General features: G+C 38.0%; 1 protein-coding gene across 1 annotated transcript in view; it reads right to left on the reverse strand.

Annotated features, from left to right (window-relative positions):
* The window catches only part of notch1b (notch receptor 1b), a 55409-nt gene that overhangs the window by 27863 nt on the left and 9646 nt on the right, over positions 1–17900 (reverse strand). The window contains exons 3-9 of the mRNA XM_067438084.1: positions 9117–9379; positions 8669–9007; positions 4695–4817; positions 4299–4532; positions 2820–2975; positions 2497–2682; positions 2112–2225 (exon numbers count right to left, since the gene is read on the reverse strand). Coding sequence (XP_067294185.1) covers positions 2112–2225; positions 2497–2682; positions 2820–2975; positions 4299–4532; positions 4695–4817; positions 8669–9007; positions 9117–9379 — 1415 coding nt within the window. The remainder of the gene's footprint in view (positions 1–2111; positions 2226–2496; positions 2683–2819; positions 2976–4298; positions 4533–4694; positions 4818–8668; positions 9008–9116; positions 9380–17900) is intronic.

Genomic DNA, 17900 nt, shown 5'->3' on the forward strand with positions numbered 1-17900 from the left:
AGTCCTCGTAGGCCGCTTTTGTTACACAGCCTCATCATGCCTAATATTGTACCTCTGGTCTACCCTCTTTTATTTATGCATGAATTCCTCTCCATCCTAAATGTGCTGTTTTCCTGCAAGAAAAGCCTTTTTCACAGACTTAGATTTTCAACTAAATTAATGTTGCATCATTAGAGCTGGACAAAGGATCAAAGTAAAGTATAATAATAATAAATGTTAGATATCTGCAGTGAACAACATTCAGAACATTTGAATATGTAGTCATGGAGTAATTAATTATATTAAATAGTTAATTTAAAGAAAACATTAAAATATTTTGAATTTCTAAATTCATTAAATTCAAAATAAACAGATTTCTCAGTTTAATAAACATTTTAAATATATTTTTAGATTTAAAATTAAATTAATATAAAATGTTAATATTAAAATGTTTACATAAATACTCTGCGTTCTTATTTTGTGAATATATTCAGTTTTATATTCACAATTTTATATCCAACTCCATTAATTGCATGACAATCCAAATGTTTTACACTGACAGACTTATGAATACCATCAATGTCATAAGCAGGTTTTTGCAATACACAGAGATCTGATCTCACCATCATGGAGTTTGGAGTCTGTCTGGGATTACATGAAGAAACAGAAAGAACTGAAACAGACTAAATCCAAAAAACTGCAGATGCAACGTCTCCAAGATGGTTGAGGATGCTTTCAAACATAATGTGATAAATAGATTTAATTTAACTTGTATTAACTAAATCAAATCAATATTTGGAGTGACCACCCTTTGCATTAAAAATGTTTTTGTTTTTTTGTACTAAGTACTTGCACATAATATTTCAAGTAGCTTTGCAGTAGGTTTCTTCCATAGACTGTAAAAAAATACGGGCGTAGTGTCCGTGACATCACCCGTAGGTTTCTGAAGTCCAAAAGTGGGTGGAGCCAGTCGTCGCCATCTTGGCATCCTTTTCACATTTTTCTTTGGTTAGGAAGTTTAGAGGGTTTTGGGGAACCAAGTTTAGGAACTATTTTTGTTTTATTATTTTCTTTAATTTGGCACCAACCTAGTTCCTTTTTCCCCATTAGTTTATTGTATTTCTTCTTTTTTATATTTCCTTCAAAATGCATTGTAATATAGCGCACACATACTGACTAGTGGCTTCGGTTTTATGTATGAATAAATCAATTGGCCTTATCCACTAGTGTCTGGTCTTTTCTGCTGCCCACTCTATTACAGTAATATCAATATCTAAATGTAACGTTCTAACCCTAGACCTTTAAAAGTCTACATGTGTCACTCTAACCGATAACCGAAAATGGCCAAAGAGGCGGGATGTGGGTGGACTAACAGACAGCAGCCATCCACCTGTCGATCAAATGACCACACCCCTAATTATGCAGTCTTAATATCATTTTAACAGATGAGTTAACAGAAAAAAACTCACAGTTGTTATGAAATGCAAATTTTCTAAATCAAAATCTAATTTTTAAACCGGGATTTAAATATATTTTTATGCATCGGGGATATATGGAATTGACTCCCTTTTGGAGCCTGTCTCTAGCAGCCAGTCGATGAATTGCATTTGAAGTCACTTCCATGTTGGCTTCAAGAGACAGAACGGAAGGTTGTCACTCGGTTGTAAATACATGTAATGTGTTCTTCAGGATTTAGTCTGTCTCAGTTTTTTTCTGTTTCTTCATGTAATCCCAGATGGACTCGATGATGGTGGGATCAGATTTCTGTGTGGAGCATACTATTGTCAGACTCCTTGTACATAAAAAATCTCACTGGATGTTTACAAATAATTGCTAAAGCAATGCTTGGCAATGTGCAGTAAACTGATATGTCCTACTAACACACTACACCAAAAGATAAAAAAATAACTGGCTTAAAAACTTTTTGGGTGAAAATACTAACGTGCCTAAGACTTTTGCACAGTACTGTACATCAACAAGCAAAAACTGTCTAAAAATTCTAACTTTCCAGAAGCTTTCATATGGATTATTTGGAGCATTTTAGCCCTGGCTGTGTAAGCCTGCCTCAGGGCAGGGATTAGTGTTCTCCTCTCTGTTCTGTCCTGGGAGGTGATTGACCCCTGCATGCTCACCTGTGGGGCACTCGCATTGGTAGTTGTTGATCTTGTCGATGCACTTCCCATTGTTGAGGCAGGGCATGCTGGCGCACTCATCAGTATTGATCTGGCAGAAGACTCCCTCGTACCCTGCCAATTAGCATAGGGGAATAAGCTTCAGATTTAGCCAGAGAATTCAGCCTGTCTTAGCGATGCTATTAGTGTTTCTTTTGTCTATAATAAACAGAATAGATCAGCTTTATGTAGACAGGTATCAGTATCGTTAGAGCTAAAATATGCTATTTATTGGATAACAGGTTGGTCATGTGAGGTTATGACATCACCAGTATGAAGTAATATATAGTGAGCATTTAAATAAAGGCTGTGTCCTAAACCAAATGCAGCAGGCCTTTTGGGTTACCTGGCATACAGATGCAATGGAAGCCTCCAATTTGATCCAAACAGGTAGCATCATTCTGGCATGGGTTAGACATGCACTCGTTTATGTCCAGCTCACATCGAGCTCCCACATATCCCTGCAGACATTTACACTGGAAGGAACCTTTTGTGTTTATACACTTTCCAGCATGTTCACAAGGGTTTGCACCTAAAAGAGAGACACAGAATGTACATTATTCCATCCCTTGTACATTCAGGTTGCCAGGGTGTTATTAGTGGATCATTGCTATGTGGTTGCTGTGTTCATTTTATTCAAGTGTATTTTTTAAAGAAGCCATTACTTACCCAGTGCGCATTCGTCAACGTCTTGGTCACAGGCTGGGCCAACATAACCCAGAGGACAGGTACAGATGGCCTTGCCGTTAACTGGATTGGTGTCACAGTTGGAGCCTTTCTGACACGGGTTACTAATGCAAGCATCATCCAGGTGACACAGCAGACCTAAGACATTGAGACACAATGAGAATTAGCTTGTAGAGGAATTTATTACAATGCCAATTAGTGAATGTCTCCTATTTAAGCAGCATGACAGGTTTTGACAATGTTTTGTGCCAAATAGTCCATGGCTATTAGCTTTTTCATCATCTAAGTGCAAGTGTACAGACTGACTACTTTAGCAGCTAAAGAAGAAACTAATTGATATGTTCCATCTTAAAGGGTTAGTTCACCCAAAAATGAAAATTCTGTCATTAATTACTTACCCTAATGCCGTTCGCCACCCGTAAGACCTCCGGTCAACTTCGTAACACAAATTAACATATTTTTGTTGAAATCTGATTGCTCAGAAAGGCTTTCATTGACACCAATGTCATTTCCTCTCTCAAGGCCCATAAAAGGCACTAAAGACGTTGTTACAAATCCCATCTCACTACAGCTCTTCAATCATTCTATGTAGTTTTTGTGCACAAAAAACCCCTGAAATAACTTGTAAAGTGACGGGCCGATTTCAAAACAAAGTTTCGAACCGTTATGAATCAGCGTATTGATTCATGATTTGGATTGCCAATGTCATGCCCATCACTATATAAGTCATTATTTAGGTGTTTTTTGTGCAAAAAACTATTCTCACCGCTTCATAAAATCATTGTAGAGCCACTGTAGTGAGATGGACTTTTTAATGACATCTTTAGTGCCTTTTATAGCTCTTGAGACAGGAAATTACATTGGTGTCAATGAAAGCCTTTCTGAGCCATCGGATTTCAACAAAAATATCTTCCTTTGTGTTCCGAAGATGAGCAAAGGTCTTATGGGTGTCTAACGACATTAGGGTAAGTAACTATTGACAGAATTTTCATTTTTGGGGGAACTAACCCTTTAACTTCCTGTTTCAATAGAAAATAAGTGGTTCGTTAAACTAAATTGGGGTCTTGAAAAGGATAGTTCACCTAAAATTCAAAATTCATAATTTACTTGTTGTTCCAAACCTGTATAAATTTCTTTCTTCGGCTGAACACAAAATAAATTATTTTGAATGTCAGTAACGAAACATAGTACATAGACTTCCATGTAGTGTTTTTTTTTCTACATACTATGGAAGTCAGTGGGACCCCCCAACTGTTTGGTTTCCTATACTCTACAAATTCATACAGGTTTGTAACAATTTGACGGTGAATAAATGATGACAGAATTTACATTTTTAGGTGAACTATCCCTTTAAATATTCTTCAGTGGTTTTGCTCAAAGCTCTCGCAAAGCTAATGCTCTAATAAAATAAATGAGTGCCTCAAACCATGATTCAGTTGCATGTGAAAAGACTATGCACACCTGTGCGCCCGTGAGGACATTCACAGAGGAAGGAGGCCACCCGATCATGACATGTGGCTCCTGTGTGGCAGGCTGCATCTGCGCAGTCATCGATGTTCTCGCTGCAGTCATCCCCCGTCCAGCCGTTCACACACACACAGTTGTATCCACCCTGCGTGTTCAAGCATGTACCACCGTTCTGGCAGGAATTGGGCATCAAATCGCACTCGTTGACGTCTTCGGTGCAGAACTGACCTGAGAGATTAATATATATATCTGTTAAATACACTGCAAATACAACCAAAAGCCAATAAAAATAGATTTTACCCAATGAAGCCTTGTTAGCCTTGGTTATTAAAAATTTGTCTTTGTGTGTAACTGTAATCAAAGTGTAGGGTTCGAGTAGGCTTTTGGTACCTGTCCACTCTGGCTTGCATTGGCAATTGTAGGTGTTCACTCCGTCCACACAGGTCCCTCCGTTAAGGCAGCGATGGTCTGGACAGTCATCAATGTTCTCCTCGCAGTTCTGACCACTAAAGCCTGGAAAGAAAAAAGCCATTTCATCACAAATCTAGTTTCAAATGCCAGAAGCGGCATGCCCATAACATGCCCATATTTCAAATAAGCATTAGAATGATTTCTGAAGGATCACGTGACACTGAAGGCTAGAGTAATGTGCTGAAAATTCAGCATAGCCATCACAGGTATAAATAACATTTTTTAAATACATTGTAATATTTAACAGTGGTAAGTCTTTATTTTACAGTGTCCTGTTACATGTTGCAGTAAATTATGCATAATTACATGAAACTAACCCTAAACCAAACCCTGTGCTTATAGTACTTTATAATAATATACTAAATGTATAATTCAGAACACCTGAAAATCAAGTGTAACCAAAACAGCAATAATATTTCACAATATTGTTTTGGGGGTTTTTTTAATTACTGTTTTTTTTATTAAATAAATGCAGACTTCTTTTAAAAAAAAATAATAATAATTAAAAATCTTACCGAACGATATTTCACATATGAAATTGAGTGATTTTTGCTGTTCACTGTACCATCCAAAACATGTGAAAAAAATCACCACTAAACGCATAACCCACAAATTCAAATACACTAGACATGGATAAATATTTGAGCAACTGTTTGCTGACAGAATTCATGTCACCTCACAAAAAAACTAAATATTTATATCAGATTGCACAGCACAGATCCTTTAACACAAACATGAAAATTCGATTGTTTCCCAGTATAAACAGAGGGATAACATGTTGTGAAACTCCCTATTACATTCGAAAGCAGTCGTTACTGTTGTTGCGGTCAACAGTCTTCCTTTTCTGAGAAGACTGGCAGTACCGGGGTTCTGTTAGAGGCACCAACGACCTAACTGACTCTAACCACAATTTCCTAAGATTTAACTCCAAAAAGTTCAGTTAGGATATATTTCATAACTCATCACATTATATAATATGAGTTCTTCCTTCAAAGCCCATGAATGCATGGAATAAAAAAGGGAAGAAATTACTTTAGTGATGTTTCCTCACAGCTGAGGCTTAGGTTATGTTGGCTGGCATGATACAAGTTCCATTCAGGTCCAAAGTAGTGACAAGAGACGAGCGCGCACACACACACACACACACACACACACACACACACACACACACACACACACACACATACTCATGCTCCCAACGCTGATTCTAACCTAGGGACACCAGCATAAGGATGTTGTCGTTCAGACATTTCCTCACGATAAGCGCAAATATTTTCCTGCCGGCCTATTCACACACACACACACACACACACACACACACACACACACACACACACACACACACACACACACACACACACACACACACACACACACACACACACACAAACAGAGCTGCAGTGGGAGTGCAGATACTATGACTAGACTGGGCTTAAATGGCTGAGAGAAGGGCATGCTGGAAAATGTAGCCTATCCCATGTTCCAAAGTTGTGGGAAACACAGCTACTGCGTTGTTATTGTAAACTCACTGAGCTCATCCAAAATCTCTACCTTCAGTGTTGACCCAGATAAAAGGCCGATATCATTTTTCTTGACGCCGTAACAGATGTTGTCAACAGGACACTCGTGAGTCAAAATAAGCTGAGTGGATTTCCTCTGAGTGATCAAAGTTAAGAGGCTGCCATTGATTCGTCATTTAATGAACTCATTGTATAATGAACTAATGTCAGTTAAAGCCCCCATCATGATTAAAAAGAATCAAGATTCAAGCCATATAGCCCATAATTGGGTATTTAAGACATCATATCTTTGGATTGTTAGCATGGTAAACAGATGTTAAGCCAGGAAAGGGTATATGTTAGAAGTCCGGTAAATACATAATTACATAAGCATTAGACCCAGGCAATATCTCAAACAGTCAAAATATATTCATGGTAATTCATGGTGTTGCTAATTAGGAAAATAATATTAAGGAATGTTTTACTTTTGGTCTAGTTATGTGCACTTCATATTCCTTGTAAAACCCATTCTCCCCACCCCCCAAAATACACGCACTTGCAGTTCATCTCATATCTGACGATGCATCTATAATGTGGTTTATTGAAAATAACAATGCATAAAACAGACAGACTTAGAAGAAGGTATGTTTCTGTTGATTGATACACATTCTGGCTTCGCAATAAATTGAGAAGATTGAGATTGAGAAGAAGAATAACAGAAATCATTTAAAAAAGTTGACAAAACGATCACTCTTTGTAAACTTTGTTCAACTGTAAACGTGACCAGTCATTTATGCCACCATCACACTGCACAGCACATGTTCTATCTGTGTTTAAACTGAACTCAAAAGCAAGACGTGAAAGCAAACTCGTGCACGCTGAGAGAAGATTTGTGTGTGCAGTGTGCATTTATCTGAAACGAGCCTATGGTGTGTCGTGGATAGCGTGCAAATATTGAGTTCTCTTTCAAATCTTGCACTTGAACAGAAAAAATTCCCACAAAAATTGTAAAAGCACTTACTGAACCGAAACCATAACCCTAAAAACGTGATTAAAAAAAATATTATGTATGCACTTACCAGTCAAAAGTTTGACAACAAGAAAGATTAAGATTTTGTAATTGTTTTTAAAGAAGTCTCTTCTCCTCACCAAGGCTGCATTTATTTGATCCAAAATACAGCAAAACCAGTATTATTGTGACATATTGTTACAATTTAAAATAACTTTTTTTCTATTTGAATATATTTTAAAATGCAATTTATTTCTGTGATCAAAGCTGAATTTTCAGCATCATTGCTTCAATCTTCGGTGTCACATGACCCTTCAGAAATCATTCTAATATGATGATCTGCTGCCCAAGAAACGTTTATTATTATGATCAATGTTGAAAACAGTTGTGTACAATTTTTTCAGGATTATTTAATGAATAGAACGTTCAAAAGAACGGCATTTATCTGAAATATAATGCTTTTGCTTTTTACTTGATCAATTTAATGCATCCTTGCTGAATACATGTATTTATTTCTCTGAGCCCCCCATAAATGTTTCTTGAGCATCAATTCATCATTTAGAATGATTTCTGAAGGATCATGTGACACTGAAGACAGGAGTAGTGATGCTCAAAATTCAGCTTTGAATCACAGGAATAAATAGAATAAAACAGTTAATATAATATATTACATTAGAATACTATATATATATATATATATATATATATATATATATATATATATATATATATATATATATATATATATATATATATATATATATATATATATATATATATATATATATATATATATACACACATACATTATGCATTGAATAATATTATAATAAACGGCTATAACTTCCTGAAGGATTGTTACATGTAGACAAAATTTCATCTGGAGTCTAATGAGCTAGATGGAAACTTCAGGTTCTCCTGTTTAAAATGATATAAGGCACTTGATGCTAACTGCTAGAATGGGTGAGAAAAACTAAGAAAAGTAGAGGCATGTCAGGTGGCCCAAAAATGTTCTAGGTCTTTAATATGTTAATTTCTTAAAAATCTAAATTGTGAAAAGCATGGCTTTATCAGTTTGAACCAGATTTTTACTGTACTTTACTTCTTTAATAAACTTCCAGAGATTCCAGAGAAAGTATATAATCACTGAGAAAATGTGAAATTAGATTATTTTATTAATAGCATTCAAAACAAAACAAAATCCAAAAATGATTTTTATGCAGGGTTTTAAACAAGACAAACTTAATTCCATTTGTTCAGACTTGGCATAAAGGACCCTTTACTAGTTCCTTTGCTAGTTTGAGTGAAGCGTTTGTAGCAAGATTATTTCAATGCTGACACTTGTGACTAATGGTAATGGTTATGAAAGAATGAAAGATGCCTACCTGGCAAACAGGAGCACTCGTAGCTCGTCTCTCCCTTCTGTACGCAGGTGCCCCCATGGTAGCATGGTGAGGGGTTACAGGGCTGATAGAGGGTCTCGCAGTGTTTCCCGGTGTACTCAGCAGGGCAGTTGCAGCGATACGTGCCGACCTCATTCTCACACACACCACCGTTCTTGCAAGGAGAGGGACTCTGGGCGCACTCGTTGACGTCTTGTTTGCAGGTTTGTCCTGAGAAGAATGGTGTGCAGTGGCAGATGTAGTCGAATTCGAAAGGACTACACTTACCGCCGTTGGCACAAGGATTTGAGGCACAAGGATCAGCTTGCTGGCAGTTTTTACCTAGTAAATAAGAGCATTTTAAAGTCAGAAAATGCTCTGAACTGTTTGGCTTTGAGATTTTAGTTCATACTTTTTAAATGCCACATTTAAAACTGCATTGTGGTCTTACCTGACCAGCCGGGTGGGCATTTACACTTGTAATTGTAGATGCTGGTGAGTTCACACGTGCCTCCGTTTCGGCACGGGGCGCTAAGGCACACGTTATTGGTGGGAGTGAGGCACAGACGGTCCGTGTAGCCCAGGCTGCAGTTGCAGACAAAGTCCACCTTGTTAGCAGAAGTAATCAAATGGCACACGCCGCCATTTCTGCATGGGGAGTGGAAGCAAGGGTTGCGTAACTGGCATGCTGAGCCAGCATACTGATCTTGACACCTGCAGAGTTGAAAGCAACCACAATTAATTAACAATTAGTTTAAAATGGCTTTAGCCTAGTACTGCATAAAGTGACTGGATAAATTTAGGTAACTGGGCTGTATTGCAAATCCTTTTAGACTACCTACAAACAGCTTGCTTATTGTTGTATAGTAAGCTGGGATAACATTTTAACATCAAAATTATTACACAAAATAGCTTAAAGGGTTAGTTCACCCAAAAATGAAAACTCTGTCAATAATTACTTACCCTAATGTCGTTTGACACCCGTAAGACCTCTGTTCATCTTCAAAAAATCCAATGGCTCAGAAAGGCTTTCATTGACACCCATGTAATTTCCTCTCTCAAGACTCATAAAAGGCACTAAAGACATTGTTAAAAAGTCCATCGTACTACAGTGGCTTTACAATAATTTTATGAAACGACAAGAATAGTTTTTGTGTGCAAAAAAACTATTCTCGTCGCTTCATAAAATTATTGTAGAGCCACTGTAGTACGATGGACTTTTTAACAACGTCTTTAGTGCCTTTTATAGCTCTTGAGAGAGGAAATGACAATGAAAGCCTTTCTGAGCCATCGGATTTCAACAAAAATATCTTCATTTGTGTTCCGAAGATGAGCCAACTTCTTACAGGTGTCAAACGACATTAGGTTAAGTAATTAATGACATAATTTTCTTTTTTGGGTGAATTAACCCTGTAACGGGGCCATTCAAACAGAATATGTTTTCACATGAAAAAACTTGAAACACAGGGTCGTGGGATGGAAAAAAAACACAAGGATAGAGATGTGTTTTTTAAAGCTTAACTTCTTTTAGAGTGCAGCATTCAAACGTGTCCATCAAGCGCATGTTTATATAGAAAAACAATGGAAAAGCACAGTGTGATACAAAAACGGGGCCTCTAAGGAATTCAGTTTTGCTGGCTTTTATTTACTTGGTGCACCACTGAACTGTCATATATAAATCAGAAAATGTTGAATATTTAATTGTGCTTGCTCATTATTACTGTTTAAATTGCATCATTAATAACGATTGATGTTAGTTTTAGCAGTAAGTGTAAGAAGCACATATTTATTTTATTGTAATCTGCACTGAATTCAGATCAAACATCTGGCTGTTTTAAAAGTATAAGAAAGGAAAATGATAGTGCTATTCTGAATGCTTAAAGTTCTTTCACAGATTTGGATTCTGGTTCACAAGTCTAATCCTGTTTCAAACGGATTTATGAAAGTCAGCCATCCATCAACGGCTCTTAGGAGAAAATCGAGCACCTCAGCCTTTCTGAATGAATCTGAATTCATTCACTCCAAAGACAAGGCACTGTCTATACAAGGGTCTTTGAACTCAGGGCTAACATTATCAGGACTTCAAAGCTGTCTTCCTCCACCTCAATACCTGCTATTCTTCTACAGTAGAGAGTCTCCACAGCATCAATCAGGACCTCGGGAATACGGAGACGGCACAGCAAAAACTTTGTAAAAGAGCCATACAGACTTCATAACAGTTTTTTCCTGGGTCGGTTTGAAAGTAATCTTTTGCCGATTTTACTCATCGACACAAAAGGGGCCCTCCCTCGACATGACTATGCTGAAATAACCTTTTGCAAAAAGCTAAAGCCATCCAGAGCCTCTGGAATACCTAAGCCATGTTTTTGGCCTCTGGGGGAGCAGCCGGAATATCTCAACAAATTCCCAATGCACTGTTCTCTGATCCAAACAGGGCCCCCCTCGGTGGGGTGAGTGTTTTTACTGTGTCTCTCCCAGGATTAGGATGGCCAATAACTTCAACCAAAAAAAAAGAAAACACAGGGGACTGAGAACCAGGCACGACAAAACCATTAAGTGCACGGTGGGAACTGCACCGCTGCCCACAATGCTACCTTTCCTCTCATTGTCCCATGGCCATTCTGGCACATTTTTTGAGGTTTGTTTAGGTTTTACACAATATTACACAAACAACACAAATATCTTATACATATCCAGCATAGCAACAAACTATCTTGTCATCGTAAAAGAGTTCCTTAGAAGAGAATCGTTTTTTAGCCTGTGAAACACGCAGAAATGACCATGAATTCAAATCCAATTATATGTAAAGGGTTGTACATTTGCATCTTTATTTCAGTCCATTTGTTAAGTTGGTCAAAAGTATTTTTATTTTTATTTTTTTTTAGCTGCTGTACCCTAGCCTAACAAGCCAGACCCACATCAAGATGTTTGGTCTGGAAACTCACCATTGACAGGGCTCATTCGAGGGGCGGGATAAACGGTTGTCTTTCAAACTCCCTCTGCACGTGATAGGATAGAGCTACAACCAACCAGAGCAGCGTGAAGCAGAGCTAGTTGACAGATTAAACTTTCACCGTATCCGGTCGGCTAAACTCTGAACACATCTTCCCTTTTTAAGAATGACTTCAGCGCCGTTCTTTGTTCTTTTCCCAGAGAAAAGCTTAACTCCAAGTCTTCCAGAGTCGTGGTCAAAGCTGATTCGAAAGACCGCCATTCGCCAGTTTCTGTGTTTACTAGTAGCATACAAGTGCAAATCTGTCGTCATTATGTTAAACCCCGCCTTGTGATTGGCCCGACCAGAGTTTGTTTTTTACAGCTCAGAAGTTATTGAGAGTGGCTAGGCGACACTCACAGAAGATTAGATTTGCTGCCGCTAGGGTGCGTCTAGATTTCTAGGCTAGCTGTGCCCTTAACGTTGTAATGAAATGGAAGTAGCAACAGATCTTTTCTTCCATATTCCATATTTTCATCAATATAATTAACAAAAAAAAAACTCTATTCAAACCAATGGCTGTTGATTGGATGGAGGCAGATCTGAATGAGAAATTGACTGACTAAATGATTGTAGAAGTCCTGCATACGTCACTAGTTTGTTGGTTCACTGAAATATAGAGTTAAAGGGTTACTTCAGCAATTTAGCATATGGCTTTGTATCACTAGAAACCCGGGAGTATATTCGAATGATTGTGCTTTCCCCCCTCATATCCCCGAGAGGAGAGATTTATGTATTTTATTTCTGGACAAAATCCTCAGATAATGCAAATATCGTAATTTTGTGTCATCAAAGGAATTTTTTTGCCCAGAGGCTAAAGATTTCAGCCAGTAGAAGCCGCTATTTCTGCATGTTTTTAACCGGTACATGGGGGGTGGGGTCACACTCACAGCACTCAGCTCGAGCATTCATGTAAACGGAGCGGTGCGGAGCAAATAGATTGTTTCAACTTTTCAAATGAATTCCTATGAAAGTTAAGCTTCCAAAGGCATGAACTGAAAATGCACCAGACTGAACACAAAGCTTAATGCTAAATCACTGAAGTAACCCTTTAAGACATTTGGTTGAAAAGGACAAAATATAGTTTGACTTCCAATCCTTCCTAATGGCATCTTGGCAAAACAAAAATAATGGCATAATGACAGATTCATAATATAGTGCACTGAATGTGTTGCATAAATGGCTAAAGTCAGACTGAAATGATCAGGGACATTAAAAAAAACCTTCAGCCACTTGTTTGTAGCTTCTTTTAGATGAACAGAGCTACAGGTGCTAAATAGCCAGGAACAGCAAAAGACTAGACATAATTAATTTGGAGCGCGGTTTTGCTGTTATTTTTCAGCTGGGTTTCAATATTTGTGTTTTCAAAGTTACGGTATGCTTTCAAGCTTTTGTATCACAAAAAAAGGCTAATAACTTTTTCAACAAGAATTTGAGATCTAATACAGAAAAATGAGGCTGATTTAACCCAGACAACACATCGCTGTGTGCAGTTATGATCTGTACTGAGCTGGAATAATGCAATGAGGGCCTGTGTCGGCCTTCCAAAAAGGCCTGAGGGAGCAGGTGCGCATGCTAATGAGGGAGCGGCAGCTGCTAGTCACAGCGCACCCGACTCCCTACTCATAAACTCCCCCCACACTTTCCCAAAGAGAATAAGAGGGCCGAGGCAGCAGGCAGTTGAATAGTTTGCCCACCACAGAGCAGAGCAGACAGGCTCCATGAGAAGGCCCATTGTTCCTGCCACCATTCAGAGCGGAGCTGACCGCAGTCTGGGTGCCTCTAACCCTTCAGAGTGAGCATTCAGCTGTTAAACCTCCTCTTCTTTCCCCTCCCTTCCATCCCATCCCATGCCTCGGTCACCTCTCTATTCCTCTTGTTCTCATCATGGCCTCCCTTTTTAATCTTCCAGCCTCCTCCTCACTTCCTTCCTACTTGGCTGGGCTAGAGCTGTAGTTGCAATCCTCCACGTATCCCTTTCAATACCTCCTGCTAGGGCTGGGCGATATGGCCAAAAATTCATATCCCGATATAGCTAATTTGATATCCCGATAACATTATGCATAACGATATAGCAATTTTTCCGTTAATTCAGTTTATGAATAATCTATACAAAATTGCAATGTGGAAATGCAGTTTGAAATGATATACAAAACAAATAAAGGTAGTATGGACTACATTTTTATTTTATTTACAACCTTTTTTCAAGCAAGACTGTTGGTAAAGTTAACACCTGCTTAGGGATGTTAACCGATCAAAGTTGTCGGTTGAAAAAAAAAAGTGATCTCTAACTTAGGCTAGACAGTGGACTAAACGCTACTACAGTTAGCCATCTCATTTCAAAATCTTTTTGTGTAACGTGAACATATCCCTCGCACTCAATTTTTCATAACTCGCCTGTTTGTACTTAATAAACCAATAAAAACATTTGGCGCGAGGTCACAGCGTTTGGGTTTGCGCGCTCACAAGGTTTGCAAAAAGTAAACACTAACAGGCAAACACTCGAGGTTAGAGCCAGGGCAGACGACAGTATGAAGCGTGCATTTCGCTTAAGATGGGCTTACATTTGGAAATGTATATTACATCTTCATTTCAGTGGTAACACATAAGGTGTTGATCGTCTTTCTTTATTATTGTTAGCTCTAACTCGAACTAAAGCGGCGTCTCTTCGGAGCTGTCATTTTCTTAAATGAGCCGCGGCAATGTTACAAATGTGCTTCTAACGCTAGACAAATGCCTTTATTTTCAACGCAATCACCTTGTACCCAAACCATTTCGAAACTAAGGAGCCATTTGTCCTCAGATTGCAAACAAGCTCCTCGGCGGCGCGTTTGCGGGACTCATGTTTCGCGCTGTGGGGGATTTAAAAAAAGTGACGTGAGTGGAAGGGAGGCGGCAGCGCTAGGACAGTGCGTGTGTGTGTGTGTGTTGTGTGTGTGTGTGTGTGAGAGAGAGAGAGCAGGCTCGCGGCTGTTATTTCAAATAGCGCAGCATATTTTAAAAACTAATCGGTTAACCGGTTTCAACCGGCTAATGAGGCTCGGTGGTCGGTCAAGAAAATGTTGTTTTCGCAATCCCTACCTGCCATTAAAATATTTCAATATATGGCTGGTGTGCCACGCGTAAAAGCCCGTTGCAGCGTCTGTGTCTGAAGTTTGTTTTGAGCGCTTATGCCACCACTCTGGCATAGGCTAATTACTCTGAGAATTACCCTGGTCTGAACCGCGTCTACTACTCCATGTTTGTTGTTTATGTATTGCAGCGTGCATGGGCGTGCCGTGGCGTGAGGTGCATCTTGACATAAAATTCTGCCGTAAACGCCTTATCGTGGCGTAAGCGATAGAGCCTTATATAAAACGATAGACATTTTCTATCGTCCAGACGATATATTTCGTCATATCGCCCAGCCCTACCTCCTGCCTTCGCCTCTAATCTCCAGCAGTTCCTGGTATATCTGGATGATGAGGTCATTATTGAGTCACACACCTCAGCACTGGACTTTAATTTTCTAAAAGTTTTTAAGCTTTATGGGTTCTTCAATGGCCAGTGTCAATATCTATTTATTTGCACACTAACACACTACATTAGAATATTTGTATTATACTGTATTTGTATTATATATATATATATATATATATATATATATATATATATATATATATATATATATATATATATATATATATATATATATACTGTTCAAAAGTTTGGATGGGATTGGTAAGATTTTTAAGTCTAAAGTCTCTTCTGCTCACCGATGCTGCATTTATTAGAATAAAAATACAGCAAAAACTGTAATATTGTAAAATACTATTACTAATTAAAAATAACAATTTTATTTTATATCTATTTTAAAATTGAATTTATTGTAAAATGTTATTACCATCAAAAAGCAGGTTTTATTTTTATATTTTACTTTATTTATATAGCACTTTTAAAAGTGATGAATGTTTTGAAGCAGCTTCAGTGTTAAACTAGACAATTTTCAGCATCATTCCTCCTGTCTGCAGTGTCACATGACCCTTCAGAAATCATTCTAATACAGGGGTGTCCAAACTCCTGGAGAGCAGAGTTTAGCTCTAGCTTGCCTCCAGGAGCAGGATTGGACACCCCTGTTCTAATATGATGATTTGTGCTCAAAAAAAACATTGATTATTATTAATGTTAACAACAGTTGAGTTGATTTTTGTGGAGCAGTGTTAAATTTTTACAGAATTCATTGATGAATATAGAATATTACAATTATTGTGGATTTTTTCATCCATATTTTTCATCCATAACCAGAAAATAATTATTGGTATGGACCAGAATGTCAAAATTGGTGCATCCCTAATATTACTCAAAATTAAATGAAAATAAAAAAAGAAAATGTGTTTTATCAAATGACAAATTTATCAGTGGATACTGATCCTGCCAAAAAGGGTTACGATCACATAACCATTAATCATCTGATATTGGTAAGTTCAAAATAACCAACTATCTGCAAAATATTTGGGATGGACAGTATAACAACCTGTAACGACCTTGGTAATTATTTATTGCGTGAAATAACTTGATACAGTAGAGGAGCTTGATTTGTTCATTGCCTAAAGAAAGTGCAAGTTGTGGCCATGCTAAAATCACTTCCATGTTTCTAAGGTGTTGCTATGCAGTTTCTAAGGTGTTTTTTTCTGTTTTATCATCTCATTTATCATTATGTTTGATGAAAATCATAATTTTATAATGGCCACACTTATTTAAGGTGTTCAAAAAGGAGTTGTTGATGCCTTACATAATAGTTAAAATTAATAGTTAAATACACTTTTTCTTAGAATCAAAAACTTACAATATTTTCTGTAGTGTGGAATGAAGACAACAATCCATAATACACACCAGTCACTAGCTAACTAAAAGCCCAAATTCTTTTGTTCTTCAGTTTAATTTCCCAAAACAAGTCTAGTCAGATTCCATGATGGATAGACCTTTGGCACATAAGCTTTCTGAAAGAAAGAATATGAACCTGGTTTAAACGATTTTTGCATTGCCTAAGGGGAGGAGTCTGTGGCCTTGCTGGAATGTAACCGTTTACATTAAAAATTCACCCCATTCTGTGTCCCCATCCCTGACAGCACTCCTCAATGGAGAGCCCTGGCAGCCGCACTTAACGGCACCCTGCGGAAAATCACACCACCTTTGAAAGTCTACTAGACCTGCCCGTCCTGGCAAACAGTCCCACTTCTGGAGGGGTAAATACATAGGGCACTTAGTCAGCGCTGGCTCCTGCTAGTAAAGCACACATTAGGGAATTACAGGGAGTACACTGAAGACCTCAGAAGGAAACCCTGCCAGTTTGCTCTTTAACTTGGCAAATGCTTGTCACATTAGCAAATCAAGCTACTTAAAGTAACATAAGGCCACAAAAGAGTAACCTACTAAGATAAATACATTACAGAGGACAAAACCACTGAGGCTTGTCTGTTTTGCCCTTATTTATTAGTTGTAAAAACTTTTAAAGGAATTTTCTTGCTCCATAGACCCTCCTCCACTGAATGCTTTTCACGTTTGTTTTGACAAACTGTCACATCAAAATGATTTTCATTGGTAATCAACAGCATATAGTTGTGTATGATGTATGATTGCTAAAAATATAACATGTGATGATTAAAAGTGTACATTCTCATCTCAAGTCTCTTCCCCAAACAGGAAATAAACAAGATTTTTCGTTTTGCTTTTAGTTGTTCTTTTGCGTGTTTCCTATAAAACACAATCAGTGCATTTTGATGAAAATAAGGTTTACAATTATGCATATTAAAATAGCTGGATCCTCTAGGTCTTTTAAACCTAGGTGAAAAGCTCTTTAGATTAAAAAAATCTCCATCCAACTCAGACAGAAAAAGCCCATAAAAATAAATCACAGCCCTAGTTCGTATATGATTCTGTGACCAGAGAATGACCCCATACTGTTATTCTACCTTCACTATGATGGGATTCATTCTGTGGCCACCGGTAGCCCATGACAACAGTGTTTTACTAGTGCTGCAATGCTCGCCCAGGACAGAGCAGATGTTTTGTTGACACCTGACCCTCGGCCAGATGAAACACGGGGGGTTTCCACCCACTGCGCTCCAATCTGCCATCTGCCATTGAAAGGTCACAAAGTAAAGGGGGTTGTCTCTCACAACAAAAAGTTAAAGTCTAACTTGTAAGCCCTTTCATGGTTGAACTCCAGGAAAAAAAACAAGGACACTGTAAATATTGGCTATA

The sequence above is a fragment of the Pseudorasbora parva genome, chromosome 3 (genome assembly GCF_024679245.1).
Source record: "Pseudorasbora parva isolate DD20220531a chromosome 3, ASM2467924v1, whole genome shotgun sequence".
NCBI classification, from domain to species: Eukaryota; Metazoa; Chordata; class Actinopteri; order Cypriniformes; family Gobionidae; genus Pseudorasbora; species Pseudorasbora parva.